The following is a 22,611-nucleotide window of genomic DNA, read 5'->3' as shown; positions in this document are numbered from 1 at the left end:
TGAATAACTACTTAAACTTTGCTATTTCTTTTTTTTTTTTTTTTTGTCTAAATAACAGTTTTTAGCATAACAAATCTATTAAAGCTGTAGGTTTAATTAAGTGGAGAATAAGGACAATCACAAGGTTTGTACATTTGCAAAGTGTTTTTAATAAAGAACTAAATGAATGACATATTCCTTTACAGAACAACTGACAAAAATCAACCGTCAGTCCAGACATTTTTGGGATGAAATACTTTTTGTTCACTGCATTTATATTTTTATTTCAGGGACAGAGAATGTAAGTTTCTGGTAGAATGTCCTATTTACTCATTAACCATGTAACAAAAAAGGTTATAAAACCCTAGTTGTTTTTGGATTCAAATTCTCCGCAAAATCAGCATCAAATGGCAGAACATCTCCTTATACTGAGCTGATCTCAAGTTGTAGGTCTTTATCTAGAATTTACAATAGTTAAAAGAACTAAAGCTGAGAAACTGGAAATGTAAAACACACACACACACACACACAGAGAAATTGATTTGAATTTTCACAGTTTATTATTTGTATTAAATATGAGCAAGCGACGCCCACATTTTGACAATTTCTGTTTTACCGTGGACAGCAGCTGTGCTTTTGTTATAGTTAGTCTCTCCACAAAATGGATGAAAGCTAAATAAACACCACATATGCGTCAGATATCAGCATGATAGGCAACCGCAAGCTTTACAACCACATATTAAACATGACCTATATATTTACATAGTATGCTTTAAAAGAGGGGCGACGCAGTGGTGCAGTAGGTAGTGCTGTCGTCTCACAGCAAGAAGGTCGCTGGTTCGAGCCTCAGCTGGGTCAGTTGGTGTTTCTGTGTTGTCCCTGTGTTCGCGTGTGTTTCCTCCGGGTGCTCCGGTTTCCCCCACAATCCAAAGACATGTGGTACAGGTGAATTGAGTAAGCTAAAATTGTCTGTAGTGTATGAGTGTGAGTGAGTGTGTGTGTGGATGTTTCCTAGAGATGGGTTGTGGCTGGATGGGCATCCGCTGCGTAAAACATATGCTGGATAAGTTGGCGGTTCATTCCGTTGTGGCGACCCCGGATTAAAAAAGGGACTAAGCCGACAAGAAAATTAATTAATGAATGCTTTAAAAGATCCCCTATTATACATTAAAAAGGGTCATATATTGATTGTAAGGGTCTCCAACAACAGGCTGACATCCATGCAAGGTCTAAAAACACTTTCATGGTCTTATAATATGGATTCATTTTTACCTAATTATCCCAGCGACTCCTACATGAATCAAATGAATCTGAATCGTTCAGCGATTCACTTGTTCCAAAACCCCTCCTTAGCGCGAAGCTAATCTTTGCCGATTGGACCAATGACAGCCTGTTGCAATTGGTCGACAGAATTCAGCACGAGACAAAGCAAAATGCCCAGCACGGCTTATCAACAACATTAAAGTAGTCAGAGTGCAGAGAGTATATGTGAGCATACCTGCCAACACTGTTTTTCCCGGTATTCTCCTTATTGAAGACCCATCTCCAGCCACCCACCTATTTTGTTATTTATCTCGGAAAACTCCTGTAATTTCAACCAGCCCCTCCCCCGGTCCTCAGCATTTTGGTACAGTTTTCTTGTTTTAACATGTTTTCTTTATTAAAAGTGAAACCACATGAGCTAATCAGCAAAACCACAGCATTATGCATGTATAAGTTTTTGATATTTTTATATTTTATGGTAATATTATTACTTGGTTTGATCTTTTTTTGTGAACTTTGAGCACTGATGAGTTTATCATTGAGTTGTATGTAGAGCAGAAGTCTAAAGGTTACATGTGTGCAGAAATGGAAAAAGCAACTACATGTTTTTCACACAGACACACGCATTCAGAAACAGATCAAACGGACATTGCACCTTCACAAGCTCTTGCAGAAGCTGTTAGTCCAGCACATTAAACCACATGGCAGTACACAGACGTAAACAGAGAAATGTGCATTCTCACACCTGGTGAGTATTTTGCACATACGTTTTACACTTCGTTTCACACTGTTTCACCTGAGGTGCACATAAGGCTTTAGTAGTCTATCATTAAAATGAGCCATGTGAGTTTGGCAAGTTGTTAAAAAACACTGTGATGTGGACAGTAATTCGGTTTTTTAAAGGGATAGTTCACTTAAAACTGAAAATGCCATCATTTAATCACCCTTTACTTGTTCCAAACCTGTTTGAGTTTCTTTCTTTTGTTAAACACAAGAAAAGATATTTTGAAGAAAGCTGTATATATGTAACTATTGACATCTATAGTATTTGTTTTTCCTACCATGGAGGTCAATGATTGCAGGTTTTCAGCATTCTTCAAAATATCTTATTTTGTGTTGAAGAAAGAAACTTGTATAAAGGTTTGTAACCACTCAAGGATGAGTAAATAGTAACTTTACATTTTTGTGTGAACTATTCCTTCATTCACAAGTGCAAGCCTAAAACTCTTAGACTCCCAATCTGAGGTATCAAGTCCTGAGGCTATTCAAGTCCTGATTTGGCCATACAGCACCTGATGATCCTCTTTACTTTTCTGTAAAAAACACACACATAATAAAACAGATTTGTTAATCTAAAATTCATCCTGATTTAGATACAGTATAAAGTGGAGATTGATATTGTAGAATTAGTATATTTCGATGTAATTTTATTTGTTGTTGCTCCATGCTAGAAAAAAGTACTGCTCCATTGACAGCTTTTATTTCTGAGAAACAGTGTTTTACGAAATAACCAAAGTACTTGGTTTTGTGTGATATTTTGTGGTCAACATTAGACAACGGCAATGACTGTAGCGTGAAGCATTACAGTGAGCATTTCTGAAGGTTACAGCAGTCAAAAATGAGTAAGAAGAGAGGGAAAGTACGTCAGAAGGGACTTCTGGGCATCACTAGATTTCTTTGCTCTTTTTAAAAGTTTGGTTTCTTATCCAGAAATTTGGTTGTAAGGATTTTCCTGAGATTTTTAATCAGGTTTAGATCGGGACTCTGGGCTACCATTTCATGATTTCCGTGCTGTTTAGTTTCAAGAAACTGCATTTTGCCGTGTTTAGGGTTCATTGTCTTGCATGAAAATAGTTCAAAATAAAAGATCATCAATCACTATTCTATCACTACCATTAGAAGCTTTGGTTGCTATAAAACTGTTCAATGCACATTGGCTGATCCAACCATAATTTTTTTTTAGTTTAAAGCGTAAACAACACTTTTGAGATTTTGCTGTAAATGCAAAATTTATTTTCAAGCTTCATAAACCGCTATTAGGAGAAATGAAAAGAGATTGAAAATGTTTTAAAGATGGCCGCCAAGTTTAAAAGGGACTTTGGACCTGTGCAAATACCCAGACTTGTGGTTTTGGCCACTTGAAAGTGCATGCAAGCAACATCAAATGCACAAGGTAAGACTGGAAAAAAGTAGTGCATTTTACGCACACTAAACACACAATTGTGGAATTAGAGGCTAAATGTATTCAATCATGTATCATGTTCTGGATAAAAAATACATACATCATGCAGTCTCGCGTTTAAAGAATGACTTTTTTAGTATTCCTCTTTATTATACTTATTGAATTTCACAATCCTTTTACAAACCCAAAGGTCAAACTGCGAGTTATGTAATAGGATTACCTTTTTCAAGTAACTAAAGTAAGTAATGCATTACTTTTTTCATTATTCAGAAAATATAAAAAAGTAAATGCCGGTTTCTGATTTATTGACTGTCAACTGTCCTGTGGCATATTGAGAGATATCAGAAGGAGTAAATGGAGGTGTGCTGTGAACCCTGTGTAAATATGAGACAGTAGATCTAGTTTAAATGTGAAGTGTGAACATACACTTTAGGGCCATACAATTAATCGAAATTGAGTTTTCAACAAAAACAGCAACAATCATTGTGTCATATCTCGCCCCATATCAACCTGGCTAAGCTGGTCATCTCCTAGCCTAACCAGCTAAGACCAGGCTGGAAATGGCCAAAACCAGGCTGGTTGACCAGCTAAAACCAGCTTAAACAGGCTGGTCAAGCTGGTTTTAGCTGGTCATTTCACAGCCTGACAAGCTGAGACCAAGCTGGAAATGACCAAAAGCCTTTTAAAACCAGGCTGGTCAACCGTTTTTTCAGCAGGGAAGTTTCACGGGAAAATGTGTAAAAGCATGTACTGTAGCATGACAGTGCTTGCAGCATGAGACACGCTTCATTTATTGACGTGTATTCCTAATAATTCATGTTTTTAAAAGTGCGAAAGAGAACTCGTGTGTGTGTGTGTGTGTGTGTGTGTGTGTGTGTGTGTGTGTGCGCTGAACCTCAGAGACGATGTAGTCAACATTTTAAGGTGAGCGCATAAATGGTCAGATACATACAAAAATGTTTCAAAATGTGACTATTAGTGATTACTCACATTAACTTTTTTAAGTTAATAATAATATTTATTATGAAGAAATAACTAAACATAAAGAGTTGGCTCTTAAAGAGACAGTAGGCTACACTGTTTCTGCTGCTGACTGTGTTTATCATTATTAATTAAAGAAAAAAGACAAGGACACAATCACACACTGCTCCTGATTGAAGGACACTTATAGCTTTAAAGTGAAACGAATTAAGTTTAATTCTTACAGTGAGGATGATTAAAGAAGAGTATGTTCTATTAGCATATTTTTATTATTTATGTATTTATTATTATGTATTTATTTCTCTTCCATAATTATGAGAACGTTTTGTTAGTTTGTCCAATTCTGCTTCAAGGTTAAGAATTTAATGATCTTTGAAGTTTGAAGTGTATAGGTGTGTATATATATATATATATATGTGTGTGTGTGTGTGTGTGTACTATCAACTTTATTTACAGGGGGGCTATATATATATATATATATATATATATATATATATATATATATATTATATATATATATATATATATATATATATATATATATATATATGTACATATATACACTGTCAACTGAATTTAGACAAATTTAAAGGTGATTTTTTCTATTAAATTTTATGTTTTTGAGCACTCAGATTTTAAATAGTTGTATCTTGACCAATTGTCATATCCTAAGAAACCATGGAAGAATGTAAAGTTTTATTCCAATTTCAGATGATGTTTAAATATTACATATCATAAGTCTGAATGAAAAAAGACCCTTGTGACTTGTTTTGTAGTCCAGGGTTACATTTAGACAAAAACACAAGTGCCACTTACACACTGACAATAGTCATGAATGAATAATAAAGCGTCTTACTGATTTATACACGCGTCTTTTGCTGAACACCGTCTCAGCGTAAGTGATCTCTGATTGAATCTCAACTGTTTAAATAAAAAGAAAAATGCATTGAAACATTTACAGTTAATGCTAACAGTTATGAAACACTGTAATAAAATGCTGGGTTTCACACAATTGATTTGTGTTGGGACAACATGAAGTTACCTTACTTAATTGTTCTATGTTAAATCCCCTTAAATTTAAGTTGTCCCAAAAAAAATCAAGAATTGTGTTTCAGTTCATATATATATATATATATATATATATATATATATATATATATATATATATATATATATATATATATATATATATATATATATATATATATATATATATATATATATATAAATAAATACATACAGTTGAAGTCAGAATTATTAACCCCCCTGAAGTATTTGCCCTATCCCCCTGTTTATTTTTCCCAATTTCTGTTTAACGGAGAGAAACACATTTCTAATCATAATAGTTTTAATAACTCATCTCTAATAACTGATTTATTTTATCTTTGCCATGATGACAGTAAATAATATTTGATGAGATATTATTCAAGACACTTCTGTACAGCTTAAAGGGACATTTAAAGGCTTAACTAGGTTAATTAGGTTAACTAGGCAGGTTAGGGTAATTAGGCAAGTTATTGTATAATGATGGTTTGTTCTGTAGACTATCAGAAAATATATATAGCTTAAAGGGGCTAATAATATTGACCTTAAAATTGTGTTAAAAAATAAAAAACTGCTTTTATTCTAGCCAAAATAAAAAACAAATGAGACTTTCTCCAAAAAAAATATTATCAGACATACTGTGAACATTTCCTTTCTCTGGTAAACATCATTTAGGAAATATTTAAAAAAGAAAAAAATATTCAAAGGGGGGGCTAATAATTCTGATATATATAATAGAGAATACAGTGTTATTTTAAGTTAATTATTCAAATTGTTTATTTGAATATTGCTAGACTCCCAGACAACCATAAAGCACTGTTTTTGTTTAATGTTTATTTTATGGCCATATACTCCCCTACAAATCCATTGCAATCAATCTAAAATTATGAATTTATTCCAAATAGAGCTTTTTATTTCACCTGATGAAATTATACTCAATATTGCAATATATAAAATAAAACATAGCAATATCAGTTTTTCCAATATCATTTATTTATTTTAATCAATTGACTGGAATATTTAGATTATATTTCATAATATTTAATATGTTATTAAAAGCTGTAGGGGACACTTGCCTTCTTGATCTGTTTTTCTGTGTTTCCTGCAGATGTAGAAGATCCCGACTGCAGAAATAATCAGGAGAGATCCAGCAGCAGAGATCAACACTAGCAGAGATCCTGGATGACCTGAAGGAGACCATTATTATTGCAAGTGAATTTCTACTTAAACTAGTATTTTGGCACTACTATACCTTCATAGAGCTCACAGAGTGTGTGGATGTCCAGATGTGTGGTGTGGTTGCTGATGGTGTTGTTGATCACACAGCTGTAGGTGTTGTTATCCTGATATTCCACCTCCAGAGGTAGAGAGAGACTGATGCTGAGATCAGACACACTGATGCTGGACAATAAACTGTTTCCTTTGTACCAGGAGAGACTCACAGCACTCACATTCACCACTGAACACAACACTGAACAATACTGCACTGATGAAGAACACTGAGAAGAGTTGAAGATGAGGACAGGAACAGGCAGACGAGCTGGAAAAAATAAACAGAGAATTGACAGACACCTTAGTAAAAACAAATAGGAGCACTTTGATATATGTAACCCTGAACCGCAAAACCTTATGTTGCATGCGTATATATTGTATTTTTTGTATGCGTATACATTTAGTACATTTTCCACTGCAAATATACCAAAACTCCCTTTTTGTTTAGTAATGTGGACTGCGAAGCACTTCAATTAGACTATTTTAAAGGAGATTTTTCTCAGTATGTTGGTGTTTTTGCACCCTCAGATTCTAGATTTTCAAATAGTTGTGTATCTCAACCAAATATTGTCATTTCCTAACAAACCCAAACCATGAAAGCTTATTCATTCAGCTTTCAGGTGTATGAATACAAATTAAAAAAATGGTTTTCTGCTTTGCTAGCTTATAATCCGTTATCATTACAAGTTGTGCACAGATAACTCTAGATTTCTTTGTGTTTGTGAATATAGGCCACTTATTTAAATCATGCTAATGAAGCTTAACTTTATTACTATATTAAATATTCTTTTAATAAAACATGACAGTTTGATCAGTCACAAATGATGATCTCTACTCACCATAGACAGAAACGCTGAATGATTTTGTTGTCAGTTTTTCTCCAGTGATCAGCACTTTATAATCTCCAGCATGTTCAGATCTGATGTTCATGATGGTCAGAGATCCAGTTTGATTGTCCAGCTTCAGCCTGTCTCTAAATCTCCCATTAAGAGTATTATCAATTGTGGAGAAGATTTGCAATTTAAGTTTAATTTTAGCTATGATCGAGTTTTCAGCTCCAAATTTCCACTGTATGTCAACTTTAAGTATTTGAGTATCAGTGTTTAGAGTAATTGAATCTCCCTCCGTCACTGACACAGACTCACCAAACACACCTGGAAAACATTCAGATTATACACAGTTTAAGGCTTCAGTTTGAGGCTTCTCTCTGTGTGAAATAAAACATTAAACTTACCAGTTAAACACCACCAGCACAAACATAAAGCAAACATGCGAAACATTTTCTCCAGACGATCAGTGAAAGATTGGTGGAAATAAAAAAAAAACTCTCCTTTGAAAACATGAATCCGCCCACAAGAGAGTTTTACCCTCCTATTTTCTTTATTATTAAGAATGATGTACAGTTGCATACTGATAATATTTTGGTGAATTGTTATCTTAAACCTGCTAATAGCCTTTGATTTATAATGTAAAACGTAAATGTTATTTTTTATATTATATTTTTATTTTCTTAAAGCAACACAGAGCAATACAAAAAGCAACAACAATTATAAAGACAAAACAGAAAAAGCAAAAAAAAAAACTAAGATTTTAAAACCATTATTACATCAGTTCCTTTAATATTATACATGGGTCAACAATGTTACACATCTAGGCCAGTGGGCACAGGCAATATGGTGATCTTGCAGACGATAACAGGGTTATACCTTTAAACTGTTATGCTTGGCATTTGTCAAATAATTAAAAAAAGGGTTTTAAAACATAAATGTCTTAAAACAGTAAGGCAACTGATTTTGGTTAAAGCAGTGGTTGAAGTTATATTGTGTAAATATTTCTATATTTAATTCTAAGGTGTGGATCATGTATTTAAAAACGTTTTAAAAGTAATATCAGTAGATGCATTGTTTGCTTTTATGTGTGGTGGAAAATGTTAATAATGTCTGCTGTCTCTCATTGTGATTCTAGCAGCTTAAAATGTGTCAAACTGCAGCCTGCGGTGGGTTTCTTCAGAGATGTGGTCTGATGGCAGTTTTGTAGGTGAGAGTGGGTATTTTGTACACGTGTGTTTGGTTTGTTAATGAAATGTTTGTTTCTGCCTTCTTGTGAACCTCACAGTTTATGCTCACAAATCAGAACTGAAACCTTTGCAAACTGTAAAATTAAAGTTGATTTAGTAGATTTACCACATTTGGTTATTTAAAGAATTTAGTTTCTACAACAAAAAAAAGGCACACTGTGTCATTATATTTATTGAACAAAAATGAAGCAAAGACGGAAATTTCAGATGCCTTTAGATCCACTTAATGACATGGTATTCATTTTCTTAGAGTTTTTGAGTTTTCTGCACCTGGAAAATAATTTAATTTGCATGTCCTGGTGTTTTTTCACATGACTCGTTGTACATGTTTGTTCCAAAAATCCCATCTAAGATTTACAGCTGATTTTTTTATGGGTTCCTGTTTATGTTGCAGTGTAGGGAAATAAGTACAGTAGGTGGACCAGATGAAGATAGTTCACCCAAAAATGAAAATGCACTCCATACTAGAGATCTGTGCGGGACTGAAATTGTAATCCTGCTCCCACTTGCTTCTGCCAGGTTTTATACCACACCCGACCGCTACAGCCAGATATTCAGCCTTTGTTTACCCGCTGCCCAACCCGCCCTTTTCAAAAGGTACAGATTTGTACCTAAAAGGTCCATATTAATACCTCAAGGGTACATATTAGTACTTAAAAAGTACAAAAGTGTTCCACTTAAAATTTGTAGGTACTAATATATACTTTTGAGGTACAAATATGGACCCTTCAAGTACAAATATGTACCTTTTAGAAAAGTACCAACCTAAGCTCGCATACCTTTGTTTCTGAGAGTGTAGAGTGTGTCCACAATTATATTGGGGTGATATAAAGACAATCAGTCTCTTTTTTTCAAATTCCCTGATGTCAAAATAGGATCCAAATCTTTCGCATTTTGAGGCCGACCACAACTTGACATAGGAGTGCAGTTTCCCCACCCACTGAATTTATTGACAGCCATGTATTAACATGTCACCGTAGTAACACTTATACTCATAACAACAACAAGACCGTGTGTGTGTGTGTGTGTGTGTGTGTGTGTGTATGTGAACTGTAAAGACATTGTGTGTGACTCATCATTGCAGAAAGGCTTGAATGAATGCCACAACAGATACATCAAATAATAATTGGGAAAGTTCTTACTCACAAACATTACGTGAAATCTGCTTCTTTCATGTCTGTCTGTTTATCTGAGGCAGCCGAGGCAGAGATGGAGGCACACTCTGACAGGCACGTGGGAGCGGTGGGCGGGGAGAACCAGCATTAAAGGCACAGGCCACAAAAACAGCTATATTGTCTTCAGAGCAGAAAATCCCAACTTTCTAAAAAGTATAACAAATACTCTGATGGTTGTTTTGAGCTGAAACTTTACAGACACATTCTGAAGACACAAAAGACTTATCTTAAATCTGGAAAAAGGGGTAAAGTAGGTGCCCTTTGAAATGACATTTTATAGCCCAACAGTAGTCTTTTTGAAATTATATTAATGGTATGGAGACTTTTGTATATGTATTTGATATATGTAGACTTAGTTATGACATTGCTATTTTATATTTTGTACATACAGGGCCACTGGAAAACCTCACAATTTTAATGAAGATGGGAATTCTTTAAACAGTAAGCAGCAGCCTGATGAACTCTTAAGTGACCTGTAAACTAGGCTGAATGTCTTCCGGCCTGGAAGGGGAGATGTGTTTGATATCTTAGCTCTTTATCAATGCATTTTTGTGCTTTTGGATTATTTTATCTTATCAACCCGGAATACAACAACTTTCTAAACATGTTCACATGGTAAATATTTGAATTAAATACAGCTTTATGCACATGAAGTTTAGGTAACACTTTATAATAACTACACATGTATTAAGCATTAGCAAATAGTTAATTAATTATTTGTTCAGCATAAACTCTATATTAATAGATGTTAGTGAGCAGTTTATAATGCTTTATTCTTGACTTCTAAGCACATGGATAATTTTTAAGTATTGGATCGTTTATAAACCGGTTATTTAAAGAGCACCTATTTTACCCCTTTTTCAAGATTTAAGATCAATCTTTTGTCTCCATAATGGGTTCGTAAAGTTTCAGCTCAAAATACTCTTCTTATTATTTATTATACCTTTCTGAATATGGGCACTTTAGTTCTGAGCACACTGTAGCTTTTTTTTTGTTGCCATTCCCACAAGCATGTCAGATCTCTCCCTGTAGCTCTGATGTGTCTCCATCTCCTGCTGCATCTCACATTTTATTAATAAAGTATATTACTTATCTTCTCTGGAGTGGACATTGACTTCATTTTCCAGAACCCATCAAGTTACCCTGTGTGGTAAAGTATGAATCTAATTTATTCCTTTTGCAAAATACATTCTTAAGACGATCCTTTAACTAAACCCTAGCTAAGAAATATAGCGAAGGGAGGATCCTGGTTTATCTTTGTTTAATTAGGATAATTAAATAAAGGCGATCCAGCACAATATGCTGGATAGGTTGGTAGTTCATTCTGCTGTGGCGACCCCAGATTAATACATTTGTGAAAGCACATAAACTGAAAACCACAAAACAGAGAAAACACATTTATTTTAATTATTGTCCAATATAATAGTCAACACTTTCTTCTGATTGGCCATTAGCAATTTGTTAATTTCACAGACCTAGTTCTAGTTTCAATAGCTTTTGTAGGATATTTCAGTCATTTAACCCAATCTTGCTCAAAGGAGTGCCACTAGGATCATCAGCATCGCCTTCCTGTTAGAAAATTCACAAAACAAAGAAATTATTAGACCTGATAAAGAGCTTTTGTTTTTAGTACTGTTGTTGATGGGATACTTCTCTTAACATTTCAATTGTAACCAAATAAAATCTGGACTCCATCCTTACAAAATATCCTGCACTACAGTATAGCCATCACTACATTAATGGAACTTCATAATAATACTAACATTTTAAAATGTATTAATAGGCATAGTTTACCTAACAATTAACTTCTCTAGGTAAATTATACCTTTAAATACCACTTACAGTTTTTTTATCAGAATATTCCACATCTTGTTAAATCAGTTGTGTGTAATACTTACATTATGTGCTGCTGCTCCATCTTTTCTGTGGTGAAGATGATAAATCACAGCAGCAACAGCAGCAATGATGACAACAACCAGCATAATAACTATTCCTGCTATTGCACCTCCAGACAGATGTGAAGGTGGAGGAGCTGAAAAGAAACAGTGATTATCATCAGAGAGTGAATTGCCGTATTTAACAAGAGCTTTGATTTACATTCACACTTCTCTGCTTTGGTCATCAGTAGTCAATAAGGTGGCCATTAGCAACTAATGTTTAAAGCCAGATTAAAGACACAACTCTTTGTATTAGCATACACATAAAACACAAATGCTTATGAAATCCAGTCCCTCTAAGGGATTGTTAGTCTGCATTATTTAGGGCAACCGGAGCCAGGAACACTTCCCAAAAGACATTATAATTTGAACGGCATCTGCGCTTATGTTCGTCTTTTTTATCATTATTCCCGAGGTTTCCATAATCCTGGACCAAACCGTATCCTGAGCACCTGCTGTAGTCTTATTCCTGTAAGATCCCAGTGACAGAAGAGTCTTCACATTGATCCTGAAGAGCCAGCCGGTGACCTCTCCCACCTGCAGCTTCTCGTTTGGTCAGAGAAGAAATGGTCATGCCCAGCTGAGCCTGGTTTCTCTCAGGGGTTTTTTCCTTCATTTTCATCAATTGGTAAAGTTTGTTCCTCCACTGTCACTACTGGCTTGCATGGTTCGGGATTTGTGGAGCTGCGCATCAATGGATTTGCTCTTCAGTGTTTGGACTTTCAGCAGTGAAAAATAAACCACGCTGAACTGAACTGAACTTCAACACAAAACTGAACTGACACGGTTTCAATCTACTATAATATTCTATGTGAAGCTGCTTTGACACAATCTACATTGTAAAAGCGCTACAGAAATAAAAATGAATTGAATTTAATTGAACTACAAACCTAGCCATTCCACACCCACAGCCACACCCACAAATGTCTTCTTCTTGAATGAGCTAAATTACTTTTATGTTCGCTTTAAAAGAGACAACAAAAAACCCACTACCAGCATCACTTTCTTAACCGACCACTCACATATCATACTCACCTCCTCAGAAGTTTACGCCGAACTGAGTTGGATCAACGAACGCAAGGCAGCTGGACCGTTTGGTATCTCTGGGTGCATCCTCAAGGCATGTGCAGAACAGCTCGCTGGGGTATTCACAGACATTTTCAACCTGTCCCTTAACCTAGCAGCAGTGTCATTATCCTTTAAAACCACCTCTATTGTTCAGCCCAACATGCTTTAAAGACTACCGCCCTGTAGCACTCACACCCATCATCATGAAGTGCTTCGAGCGGTTGGTCCTGGCACATCTGAGAGACTCTCTGCCATCCACACTGGACCCACATCACTTTGCCTACCGTGGCAACAGGAGCACTGAAGATGCCGTCTCCATAGCACTGCACTCTGTCCTCACACACCTGGACAATAAAAACACTTATGCACGAATGCTGTTTGTTGACTTCAGCTCAGCATTCAACACTGTCATACCCTCTGAGCTGATGATCAAACTCAGAGACCTGGATATCGACAAGTCTCTCTGCAACTGGGTTATGGACTTTCTGACTAACAGACCTGCTTCACCACCGTCACACTCAACACTGGTGTACCACAGGGCTGTGTGCTGAACCCCCTCCTCTATTGCCTTTTTACCCATGACTGCAGGACCATGAATGGATCTAACACCATCATCAAATTTGCAGATGACACCACAGTGATTGGTCTAATCAGCAACAATGATGAGACTGCCTACAGGGAGGAGATACAGCATCTGGCCACTTGGTGCACCGACAATAATCTGCTCCTTAACACCAACAAGACCAAGGAGCTCATTGTGGACTTCAGGAGTCGGCCTGTCTCATCCTTCAAGTTCCCGGGGACCCACATTTCAAAGGACCTGTCCTGGACCACCAACACCTCCAGCCTGGTCAAGAAAGCTCACCAGCATCTCTTTTTCTTAAGTCAACTTAAGAAGAACCAGCTTTCATCAACTGTCTTGGTTAACTTCTACCGATGCACAATAGAAAGCATCCTGACCAACTGTATCACAGTCTGGTATGGAAGCTGCTCTGTTGCTGAGCGTAAGGCACTGCAGCGGGTGGTGAAAACTGCCCAACGCATCACAGGGACTACACTGCCAGCCATAGAGGACATCCAGAAGAAGCACTGTCTGTGCCAAGTACGCAGTATTCTTACAGACTCCTCTCACTCTGCTCACAGACTGTCTTCTATCCTGATTTCCAACAGGAGCTTCAGGTTCCCCCAAAACCTGACAAAAAAACAGCAGACTGACGATTTTAGCCAGAGCTGTCTCCCTTTTGAACTCTGCAATGTACACACCCACTGTACATACACATTTGTAATTATGTTTATATCTATCTGCATACATCTAATTATTACTAGCAACCTGTATATATATTCATCTATTGTAAATCGCTGTTCATAGTTAATGCAGCCTGTATATAATGTTTATAGTACATCCATCTGTAAAAATCTGCATAGTTTTTTTTATTATTGCACTTTATAACTTATACCTGTATCCTACACTTGCTGCTATTGCACTCCTGGTTAGACCTAAACTGTATTTCATTGCCTTGTACTCAGGGTTGGGGGGTGGGGCGGGTTAGCTAATTACATGTAACGGTGTTACGTAATTTGGTTACAAAATAAATGTAGCAGTAATTCGTTACAGTTACTAAGAAAAAATGTGTAATTAAATTACAGTTACTTATGAAAATGCTAAAGATTACAAATGGGGTTACATCTAAAACTTTTCTTTAAAAATCTGGGATATGTTGAATAATATAAATTTGTTGATTTGCACAATGCCTTCTGCTTAGGCCATTTATTAAAGCGGTGCTATTCTGATGCGTTTGATTGGTTTTCCAGTTTGAATTTGGGGTGCACCGCGTCTACCAGTTACGTTAATCCTCTTTGCCACTGAAAGCATTAGGCTACTACAAACAGTCTGAGAGCTGCCATCATGGCGAGTGATAAAAATGCATTTCATCAAATCTATCACAACGGTGTTGGGCAGTAGCGTTGCTACAAGTAGTGACACTACTAGCTTAACTGCATTTCTCAGGAGCGTGGCGGTAGCGTAGCTACTTTTAAAATCAAATAGCTTTCTAGTAGCGAAACTATTTTATTAGTCAAGTAGCGCAATAGCATCAACACAAGCTACATTTACAGATCGTGGATCAATAAGTGACGGCACCAACATTCACGGAGCTGTGAGGCCAGTGTCGAGCCGATGAAAATAAAGCCATATGATGGCGAGAATGACGATTTATTTTACCTGTTTTTCAGTGATTGACAACAAACTTTTTGGTGCGTTACTGCCACCTCTCACTCTGGTCGGAGAAATTTGCTTAATAGAAAGATGACGGGAGGGAGAGGAGGTCTATATATATAAGTATATAATATACCATATATAAGTATACTATGGTAATTACTATTACTTCATGATAGTTACTAATGATACTACATTATATAGTGTCATTTTTTATTAATGAAGTTGTAAATAGATAAACAATATATTGCTCATTCCTAAATATTTCCCTTTACTATAAATTACTGTAGTGTTTTAAATGTGTAACACCTGGTTTTATTGGATTTTTTGTTTTTGCTGTTATATACTATAATTTGTTTCTGTTTAGCATATTATACAGTAATATATATATATATATATATATATATATATATATATATATATGTATATATGTATATATATATATATATATATATATATATATATATATATATATATATATTATTGTAATATGTATACAGCATATTATTTACAGTAAACAACTGAACTGAACTATTATGCCTCATATGCTTCTCTGACAGTTTTATTGATCACTAAGATATGATTGACTTGGATTTAAGTTGCTTCGATTTAAAAATGAAAATTGTTAAAATAGTTTAGATGTATTTTTATTGCAAATGCCACAAAAATCACCCTGCACAGCTAACTAAAGTTTAGAATTAGTAACAACAGTAAACACTTTTTTTGTGATAAGGTCTGGTTTTGTGGTGGTGTAATTTAAAATTAATATAATATAATATAATATAATATAATATAATATAATCTTAATTGAAGAGTTGAAAGATTTTGAAATTCTAATAGTAAACAGAGCTACTGTAAGGTCACACCTACTTGGTGTAAATGCTTGAAAATGATTTAGTTGAAAATATCCATTAGAAACTTAAAAGTAATCAAGAAGTATTCAGATGTAATCAGTTACTTTACTTTTATAAAGTAATCGAAAAGGTACACTACTTATTACATTTTAAATAGGGTAATCTGTAATCTGTAACCTATTACATTTCCAGAGTAACCTCCCCAACACTGCTTGTACTTGTACAGGTGTAATGACAAAAAAGTTGAATCTAACCTAAAAGAAAATTAAGTTACTCAAGAAAATTAACGTGCAAAATTAGAGAACAGTTTTAGTACAGTGGTTTAATACATGGGACAACAGATGTCTTTCTTGTTCATGACCTAACAGCAAAAGAAAATTCTAGAACCTACAGGCTCTGCAAAAATAGGAAGTACCAGTAACCAAATCTGGCGAGTTGTCGTTCAACCAAGCACTTTGATGGATGCAATAAGCACAATGTGGAGTTTGCATGTTCTCCCCGTGTTCGCGTGGGTTTCCTCCGGGTGCTCCAGTTTCCCCCCCCCACAGTCCAAAAACATGCGGTACATGTGAATTGGGTAGGCTAAATTGTCCGTAGTGTATGTGTGTGAATGAGTGTGTGTGGATGTTTCCCAGGGATGGGTTGGAAGGGCATCCGCTGCGTAAAACGTGCTAGATAAGTTGGCGGTTCATTCCGCTGTGGCGACCACGGATTAATAAAGAGACTAAGCCGAAAAGAAAATGAATGAACTATGATGGACTGTTTTAATTTAAGGACATTTAGGCAAAAGAATAAAATACTCACAGATGACAGTAAGGCTGAATCTCTTCTTTCTAGTGATGCTGAAGCGTCCGTCACGCCTGATAAAAATCTCTAATGTATAATTTCCAGAGTCTGTGTTTCTGGTGTCTGTGATGGTCAGAGATGCAGATTCATTGTCCAGTTTCAGTCGGTCTGTGAATCTCTCTTTACACTGAACATCAGCGCAGATCTGACTCTGATTTACAGTGATTTCAGTGATGAGAATGTCATTAACCAAACACTTCAGCACATCAATCAGGTCTCTTCTTATGCCAGGATTAAAAGTGACAGATTCTCCCTGGTTTTCCTCTACTTGATTATAATGACCAGCAGGATCATCTAAAAATCAAACCAACCAAAATGATCTTTTAAAACCAACTGTTCGTTAAGAAAAATGATTTCATATTATATCAAGATGAAGATTTGATGCAAACTGACAAAATAAAGTGTGCTTATTAATTTTGTAAAGACATTATCTATATACTGCATATGAATCAAAATACACGCATTTAATAATAGAGAATCTAAAGCTTTCTTAAAAGAATTACATTTTTTCTTAGTTTAGATTATATTTTAATAACAAAATGACACTTTTTAATATTATTAAATGAAGTGGTTCCATTAATGCAGTGGTTCTCAATTCTGGTTCTCGGGCTTCCCCGCCCTGCATATTTAGTATTTCTCTTTAATGCCAAGTTCAGACTGCATGATTTAGCCACAATTTTAACTCGCCGACAGGTTTTGAGAAATTGCCAACAAATGGGTGCTTGTTGACGTGAGTAACAATCACACAATGTGAACTATCAAAGGCGTGATCTGAAAGAATCGCCGATGAGTCGCCGACACCCATGAGATATTTGCCGTGCTAAATATCTGGAGCTGTCGGCGATTCAAAATCATGCCATGTGAAATGTGTTCTGATTGAAAATAACATCAGCGATCACCTACAGCCAAAAGATTCTTCCTATTTTAAAGTCATGCAGTGTAAAACTCCCCGTTGCCGATCCATCTTGCAGTGTGAACACAGCAGTGATGGAACGCTACCCCAGATAGTCAAGTAGTGTGAAAACATCTGTGACGAAACCACTTCAAATATCATAAAACATGGCATTAAGCATGCACTTTTTAAAATCCTGAATGATTGTAGCATGTCAGACTGCACAAACATGGCTTACATCAGACTGTAATAACAGTGACACAGCTATCATAAAGTCAGACTGAACGAAAATGAAGACCTGCCAAACACGAAAAAAAATGCCCCCGGAGTTTGACGTCATCCATCCGTGAGTCTTTCACTATCCCGCATTCTGAAACGATTCCTCACAGCAAATGTAAACAATCTGTAGCGGCAATTTTGCACACGACGTGTCTTAATAATGCAACCAGGAAGAAAAAAACTGTTTTGACGTCAAATTCAGAGCTCCTATTAGTTCTTGCATTGACACTCATCGCAGCTGTTGTCACACTGCAGGAAAATGTCTGAAATCTTCTGACACTGCCAGAACTTAATCTGAGGAAAAATCTGATCGCAACGGGCTTTAAGCAGCTGTCTGTGAAAAATGTCAAACCAACTATCAAAGATCAAGGATTTCCCAAATTTATCTCCGATGACAAAATCGTGGCTAAAATCTCATAGTGTGAGCAGGGCTTTATTTGACACACAAGGATCAGTTCATGGATCTCCATGTTAAGGACTTAATGATCTGAATCAGGTATGGTAATTAAGGAAGACAAAAAATGTGCAGGGTGGGGGCTTAAGGACCGGAATTGAGAACAACTCCATTCATGTAACCTTTCTTACGAGTGCAGATAAAGAAAATGGAAATTCTTTAAACATTCATGAATAACTCACCATGGACAGCAACATTAAAGATCATTTCCTCATTGTCACTGACCAGTTCATAATCTCCAGCATCTGTGCTTCTGATGTTCATGATGGTCAGAGATCCAGTCTGATTGTCCAGCTTCAGTCTGTCTCTGAATCTCTCAGTGCCATTATTACACTGAACATCTGTACACATATCACTGACATCTCCATTGAGTTGAGCGATGCGGATGTCATTAAAATACCACTTGATGTATTCATGCTGTTGTTTTATAACACCAGTGTGTAGAGTCACTGAATCTTCTTCCATCACAGACACCAAGACAACATCTGCATGAACACCCGTCACACCTAAAGAAGAAAATCAATATAAGCCAAAAAACAATAATATACTGTATCTTAGAGACTTAAAGTAGTTATATATATATATATATATATATATATATATATATATATATATATATATATATATATATATATATATATATATATATATATATATATATATGTCCCACATTGCTAAAAATAATATTAGGACACATATATTTAGGTAAAAAGTGAAAATTCGTTCTTCCGGTATAAAAATAAAATTTGAAGCTACGTCATGTCATGAGATCATTGTCTAAAGGAGCATGGAGCATGGAGATTGGCTGTCTGTACCAGCTGGTACAAAGTGACGTCACTAGGTGCGTTCGACTTCACGCAGATCGATCGAAGTCTGTCTAAAGCGGTGCATGCTGGTTAGAAAATTTGTCCGGAATGTTGCTGTGCCGATGCCACGTGACTGTCACATGTGGCATCAAAGTACCGCGACAGTGCTCCGAGATCAGACGACTGATTCAGACCGTGGCGTGCAGTATCTGAAGAGCGACTGCACGAGCTCTGATGACGACACTGATATTACACTATTGGCCGAGTTCACCGCATGACAACAAGCATGTGTGTTTTGGGTTTATTATTGGGCAACTTCCGATTTAAACGTTTTAAAACAAACAATTCACTTTTCATACCTCTCTATCTTGTACACATGATGCGTATTAAAACACTACAAATATTTTACTGCAGTAATCATGTTTTGTTAAATAATCTGGTTATAAAGGCTATAGCTTGTTAGCACGGGTTTATTTTCGACCTTTTTTATACAGACTATTTACTGCATTCAGCTCCATGAACAATTTAAATGATATATTTTAGTAAATAACCTAAATATTAACTCAAATAAGTCTTACAGATAAAATAATGATAAAATAATTATCATCATTGATTCTGTCACCCTAAAGGTTTCTTAACAAATTAAGTTAAAGAACTATTTTATTAAATAATTATAAAATGATTATTAGGATTATAATATACATATATGTTATTTCCTGTCTAGCCGTTTATAACTGGTCTTTCTGGTAAACTTCTACTTAAAGTGTAGCTCACTTATTTCGGTCCTTTTGTTCAATCTTTTGGATTAAAGTGCTTTTTTGAAAATGCTTTCATTATCCAAAATAATCTTAATCATTGTTTCAGACTTAATCAAAACACTTTGTTTTGGGTTTTACACTAATATATATTGGAAAGTTTTATATCTATAAATATGAATAAATGTAAACCCCTTTTTAGCATATTCAAACAAGAAGTATTAGCCTTGAGTGTTGTTTAAACTCTTAGAATTTGTGCTTGTTGCTTTGCATTTAATACACCTGTTTGTTTTTATGTTTATATTACTCTCTCATTTCCCCTTATTTCTATCATGCATTTGTTATATATTTAATTCATAATTCCCTTGTTTAAAAATGAACTATTGTTTGCAGAGACTGTATTCTGTTTTATTTGTAAATCTTTTGTTGTTAGAAATTAAAAATAATAATAAAAAAATGATGATGACGCCATGTGATCGGTCATCATGACTGCAGCAACTTTGAGCCCCTAAGTGTCCAGCTGTCTGGCTTGACAGGTCCGTTTTCAACTCCGCCCCCGCCTGCGCTCGGCTAATCTCGTTGATCACCGGCTGCAGCTGTGCTTCATGTCGAACGCACCTACTGAGTTTTCAGCATTTTTGCTTACACATGAGAAAGACATAGTTCGAACCAATCAGCGTGCTCTATTGTGAATGAGGCGCAACTTCATTAATATGCATGATATAGCTTCGAAGCTTGTTTTTACCTGTTACAGTGTTCAGAGAGAAGCCACATTGTGTTGCCAACCGTAATTAAAACACGTGGAAGTAGAAGAATTGTTTGGAGACATGGGTTGTCAGTGTTGCGTTTATAAATGTGCCACAACAAAAGTTTTGTTTCTATTTCCCCGTGATGAGAGCACAGCTTGCGTGTGGACCCAAGCAGTTGTATTACAGTGGTCTGCTAACATGCGACAAAAATATGTTTGCTAAAATAGTTTTTTATCTCTGGTTTGTCTTTACAACAAACATTTTTCTCTGAACGAAGTCTGGAGCAGTTACCACAAGAACAACAGTCCACGTTTTCAGTGCAGTGCAGTATTTGTGGCAGGCACAATGATGTATTTATTAGTTATTTGTTTATGTCAACAAATACTGTTGGGAATAATAACTACCAATGCGAGACTTCAATATACTCGTCGTCAGGAGCATCTTTACTTTCTTCTGTATTCACAAGCGTGTTTGTTAGGGATGGCTGACGTGAAACTGACGTTTTGACAGTGTCCAGATCCCGAAGCAAAAGTGTTTTGAAACACTGCACCAAAGCATGATCCGAAACACCCAGGTCACGTGACTAAAGTGTTTCGAAACACCTGGTCATGTGACTAAAGCGATTCAAGGCATCGATCAGTTCAGAAGCATTTCGAGACCTGGCGAATCTGCTTTTGACTGACAGGGTCAGATAAAACTTCTGACTTATATAGCCTAATGCAGTGTTTCCCAACCCTGTTCCTGGAGGCACACCAACAGAACATATTTTGGATGTCTCCCCTATCTCACCCATTCACTTCAGGGTTTGGAGTCTCTTCTGATATTATGATAAGTTGATTCAGGTGTGTTGTATTAGGGAGAGCTTGAAAATGTGTACTGTTGGTGTGCCTTCAGGAACAGGGTTGGGAAACACTGGCCTAATGGACCGTGCGTATGCACGTTGTTACTGTGCTTTAAATGGCTTTTGGATTTGAATCCCGACTTGTACAAATACTTTGAAATCATGATTTTATGTATTTTAATAATGTTAATGTTTTATAGTGTAGTCTAGATAGGATACAGCTGTGGATATGTCATCAATTTTGCATCATTTTTGCAACACTGTAAAACAATAATTAAATATTTTTTACAGTACTGTGATGGTTGGGTTTAGGTAGACGTTAATAAAATATAATAAATGGGAAATTTAGTGAATAATATAAATAATTCTTGTTAACTTCTGGCCACAACCGTGTCTGATCTGAACAAGCCATATTTATTCACAAAGTGTTTATTCGGATGTCAGACCAATGTTGAAAAAACGATACAAGCACACAGCATTTCAAACTGATATTAAGCATTTCAAAATAACTGTTTCAAGCCTGGACTCAAACCCACTATCCCCGCATGGTAAGCAGGAACCCTCATAACTCCACTAAATTACTTGATGGTTCAACTCTACAAAGTGGGGTTTAATACCTCAATTTTCTCAACTGTTCTTTGCTGAAGCTGTTCCATTGCAATACATGAAAAAATACCCCTTGGTGTCACTATAGAGTGGGGTTTCGAAACATTTCGAAGCTTCAACACATTTGCTTCGACTGTTTCAGTGCTTCATGAAGACTCGCTTTGCCCACCACTAGTGTTTGTAAGTCCATCTCCCCTGTGTCTGTTGCATTATGAAACTCCCCTTTTAATGCAAACCCTTCTCTTTTGCTGCTGGACACTCCCACTTAGCGCCGACCTGTCCTACAGGCAATGTCGCCTAGGGCCCTGTGTTTCCTGCAGTGCCCCACAAACGCTG

At 36.0% G+C, this 22,611-nt stretch overlaps 2 protein-coding genes across 2 annotated transcripts; both read right to left on the bottom strand.

Moving 5' to 3' along the window:
* Window positions 1-359: 359 nt before the first annotated feature.
* On the bottom strand, window positions 360-8,001 carry LOC130216606 (uncharacterized). The gene is made up of 6 exons (XM_056448498.1): window positions 7,956-8,001; window positions 7,561-7,875; window positions 6,702-6,989; window positions 6,526-6,636; window positions 5,262-5,326; window positions 360-437 (listed from the first exon to the last, which is right to left on the bottom strand). The coding sequence occupies exons 1-6, from the start codon at window positions 7,999-8,001 to the stop codon at window positions 360-362; spliced, it is 903 nt and encodes a 300-aa protein (XP_056304473.1).
* Window positions 8,002-11,482: 3,481 nt separating this feature from the next.
* On the bottom strand, window positions 11,483-21,269 carry LOC130216604 (uncharacterized). Its single transcript, XM_056448497.1, has 5 exons — window positions 21,233-21,269; window positions 18,701-19,024; window positions 16,852-17,187; window positions 11,872-12,005; window positions 11,483-11,542 (listed from the first exon to the last, which is right to left on the bottom strand). Exons 1-5 carry the CDS (start codon window positions 21,267-21,269, stop codon window positions 11,483-11,485), a joined length of 891 nt encoding a protein of 296 aa, XP_056304472.1.
* Window positions 21,270-22,611: the final 1,342 nt, after the last annotated feature.

Source organism: Danio aesculapii, chromosome 22 (assembly GCF_903798145.1).
Source record: "Danio aesculapii chromosome 22, fDanAes4.1, whole genome shotgun sequence".
Classification (NCBI taxonomy): Eukaryota; Metazoa; Chordata; class Actinopteri; order Cypriniformes; family Danionidae; genus Danio; species Danio aesculapii.
This window is presented reverse-complemented; position numbering and strand designations above follow the sequence as displayed.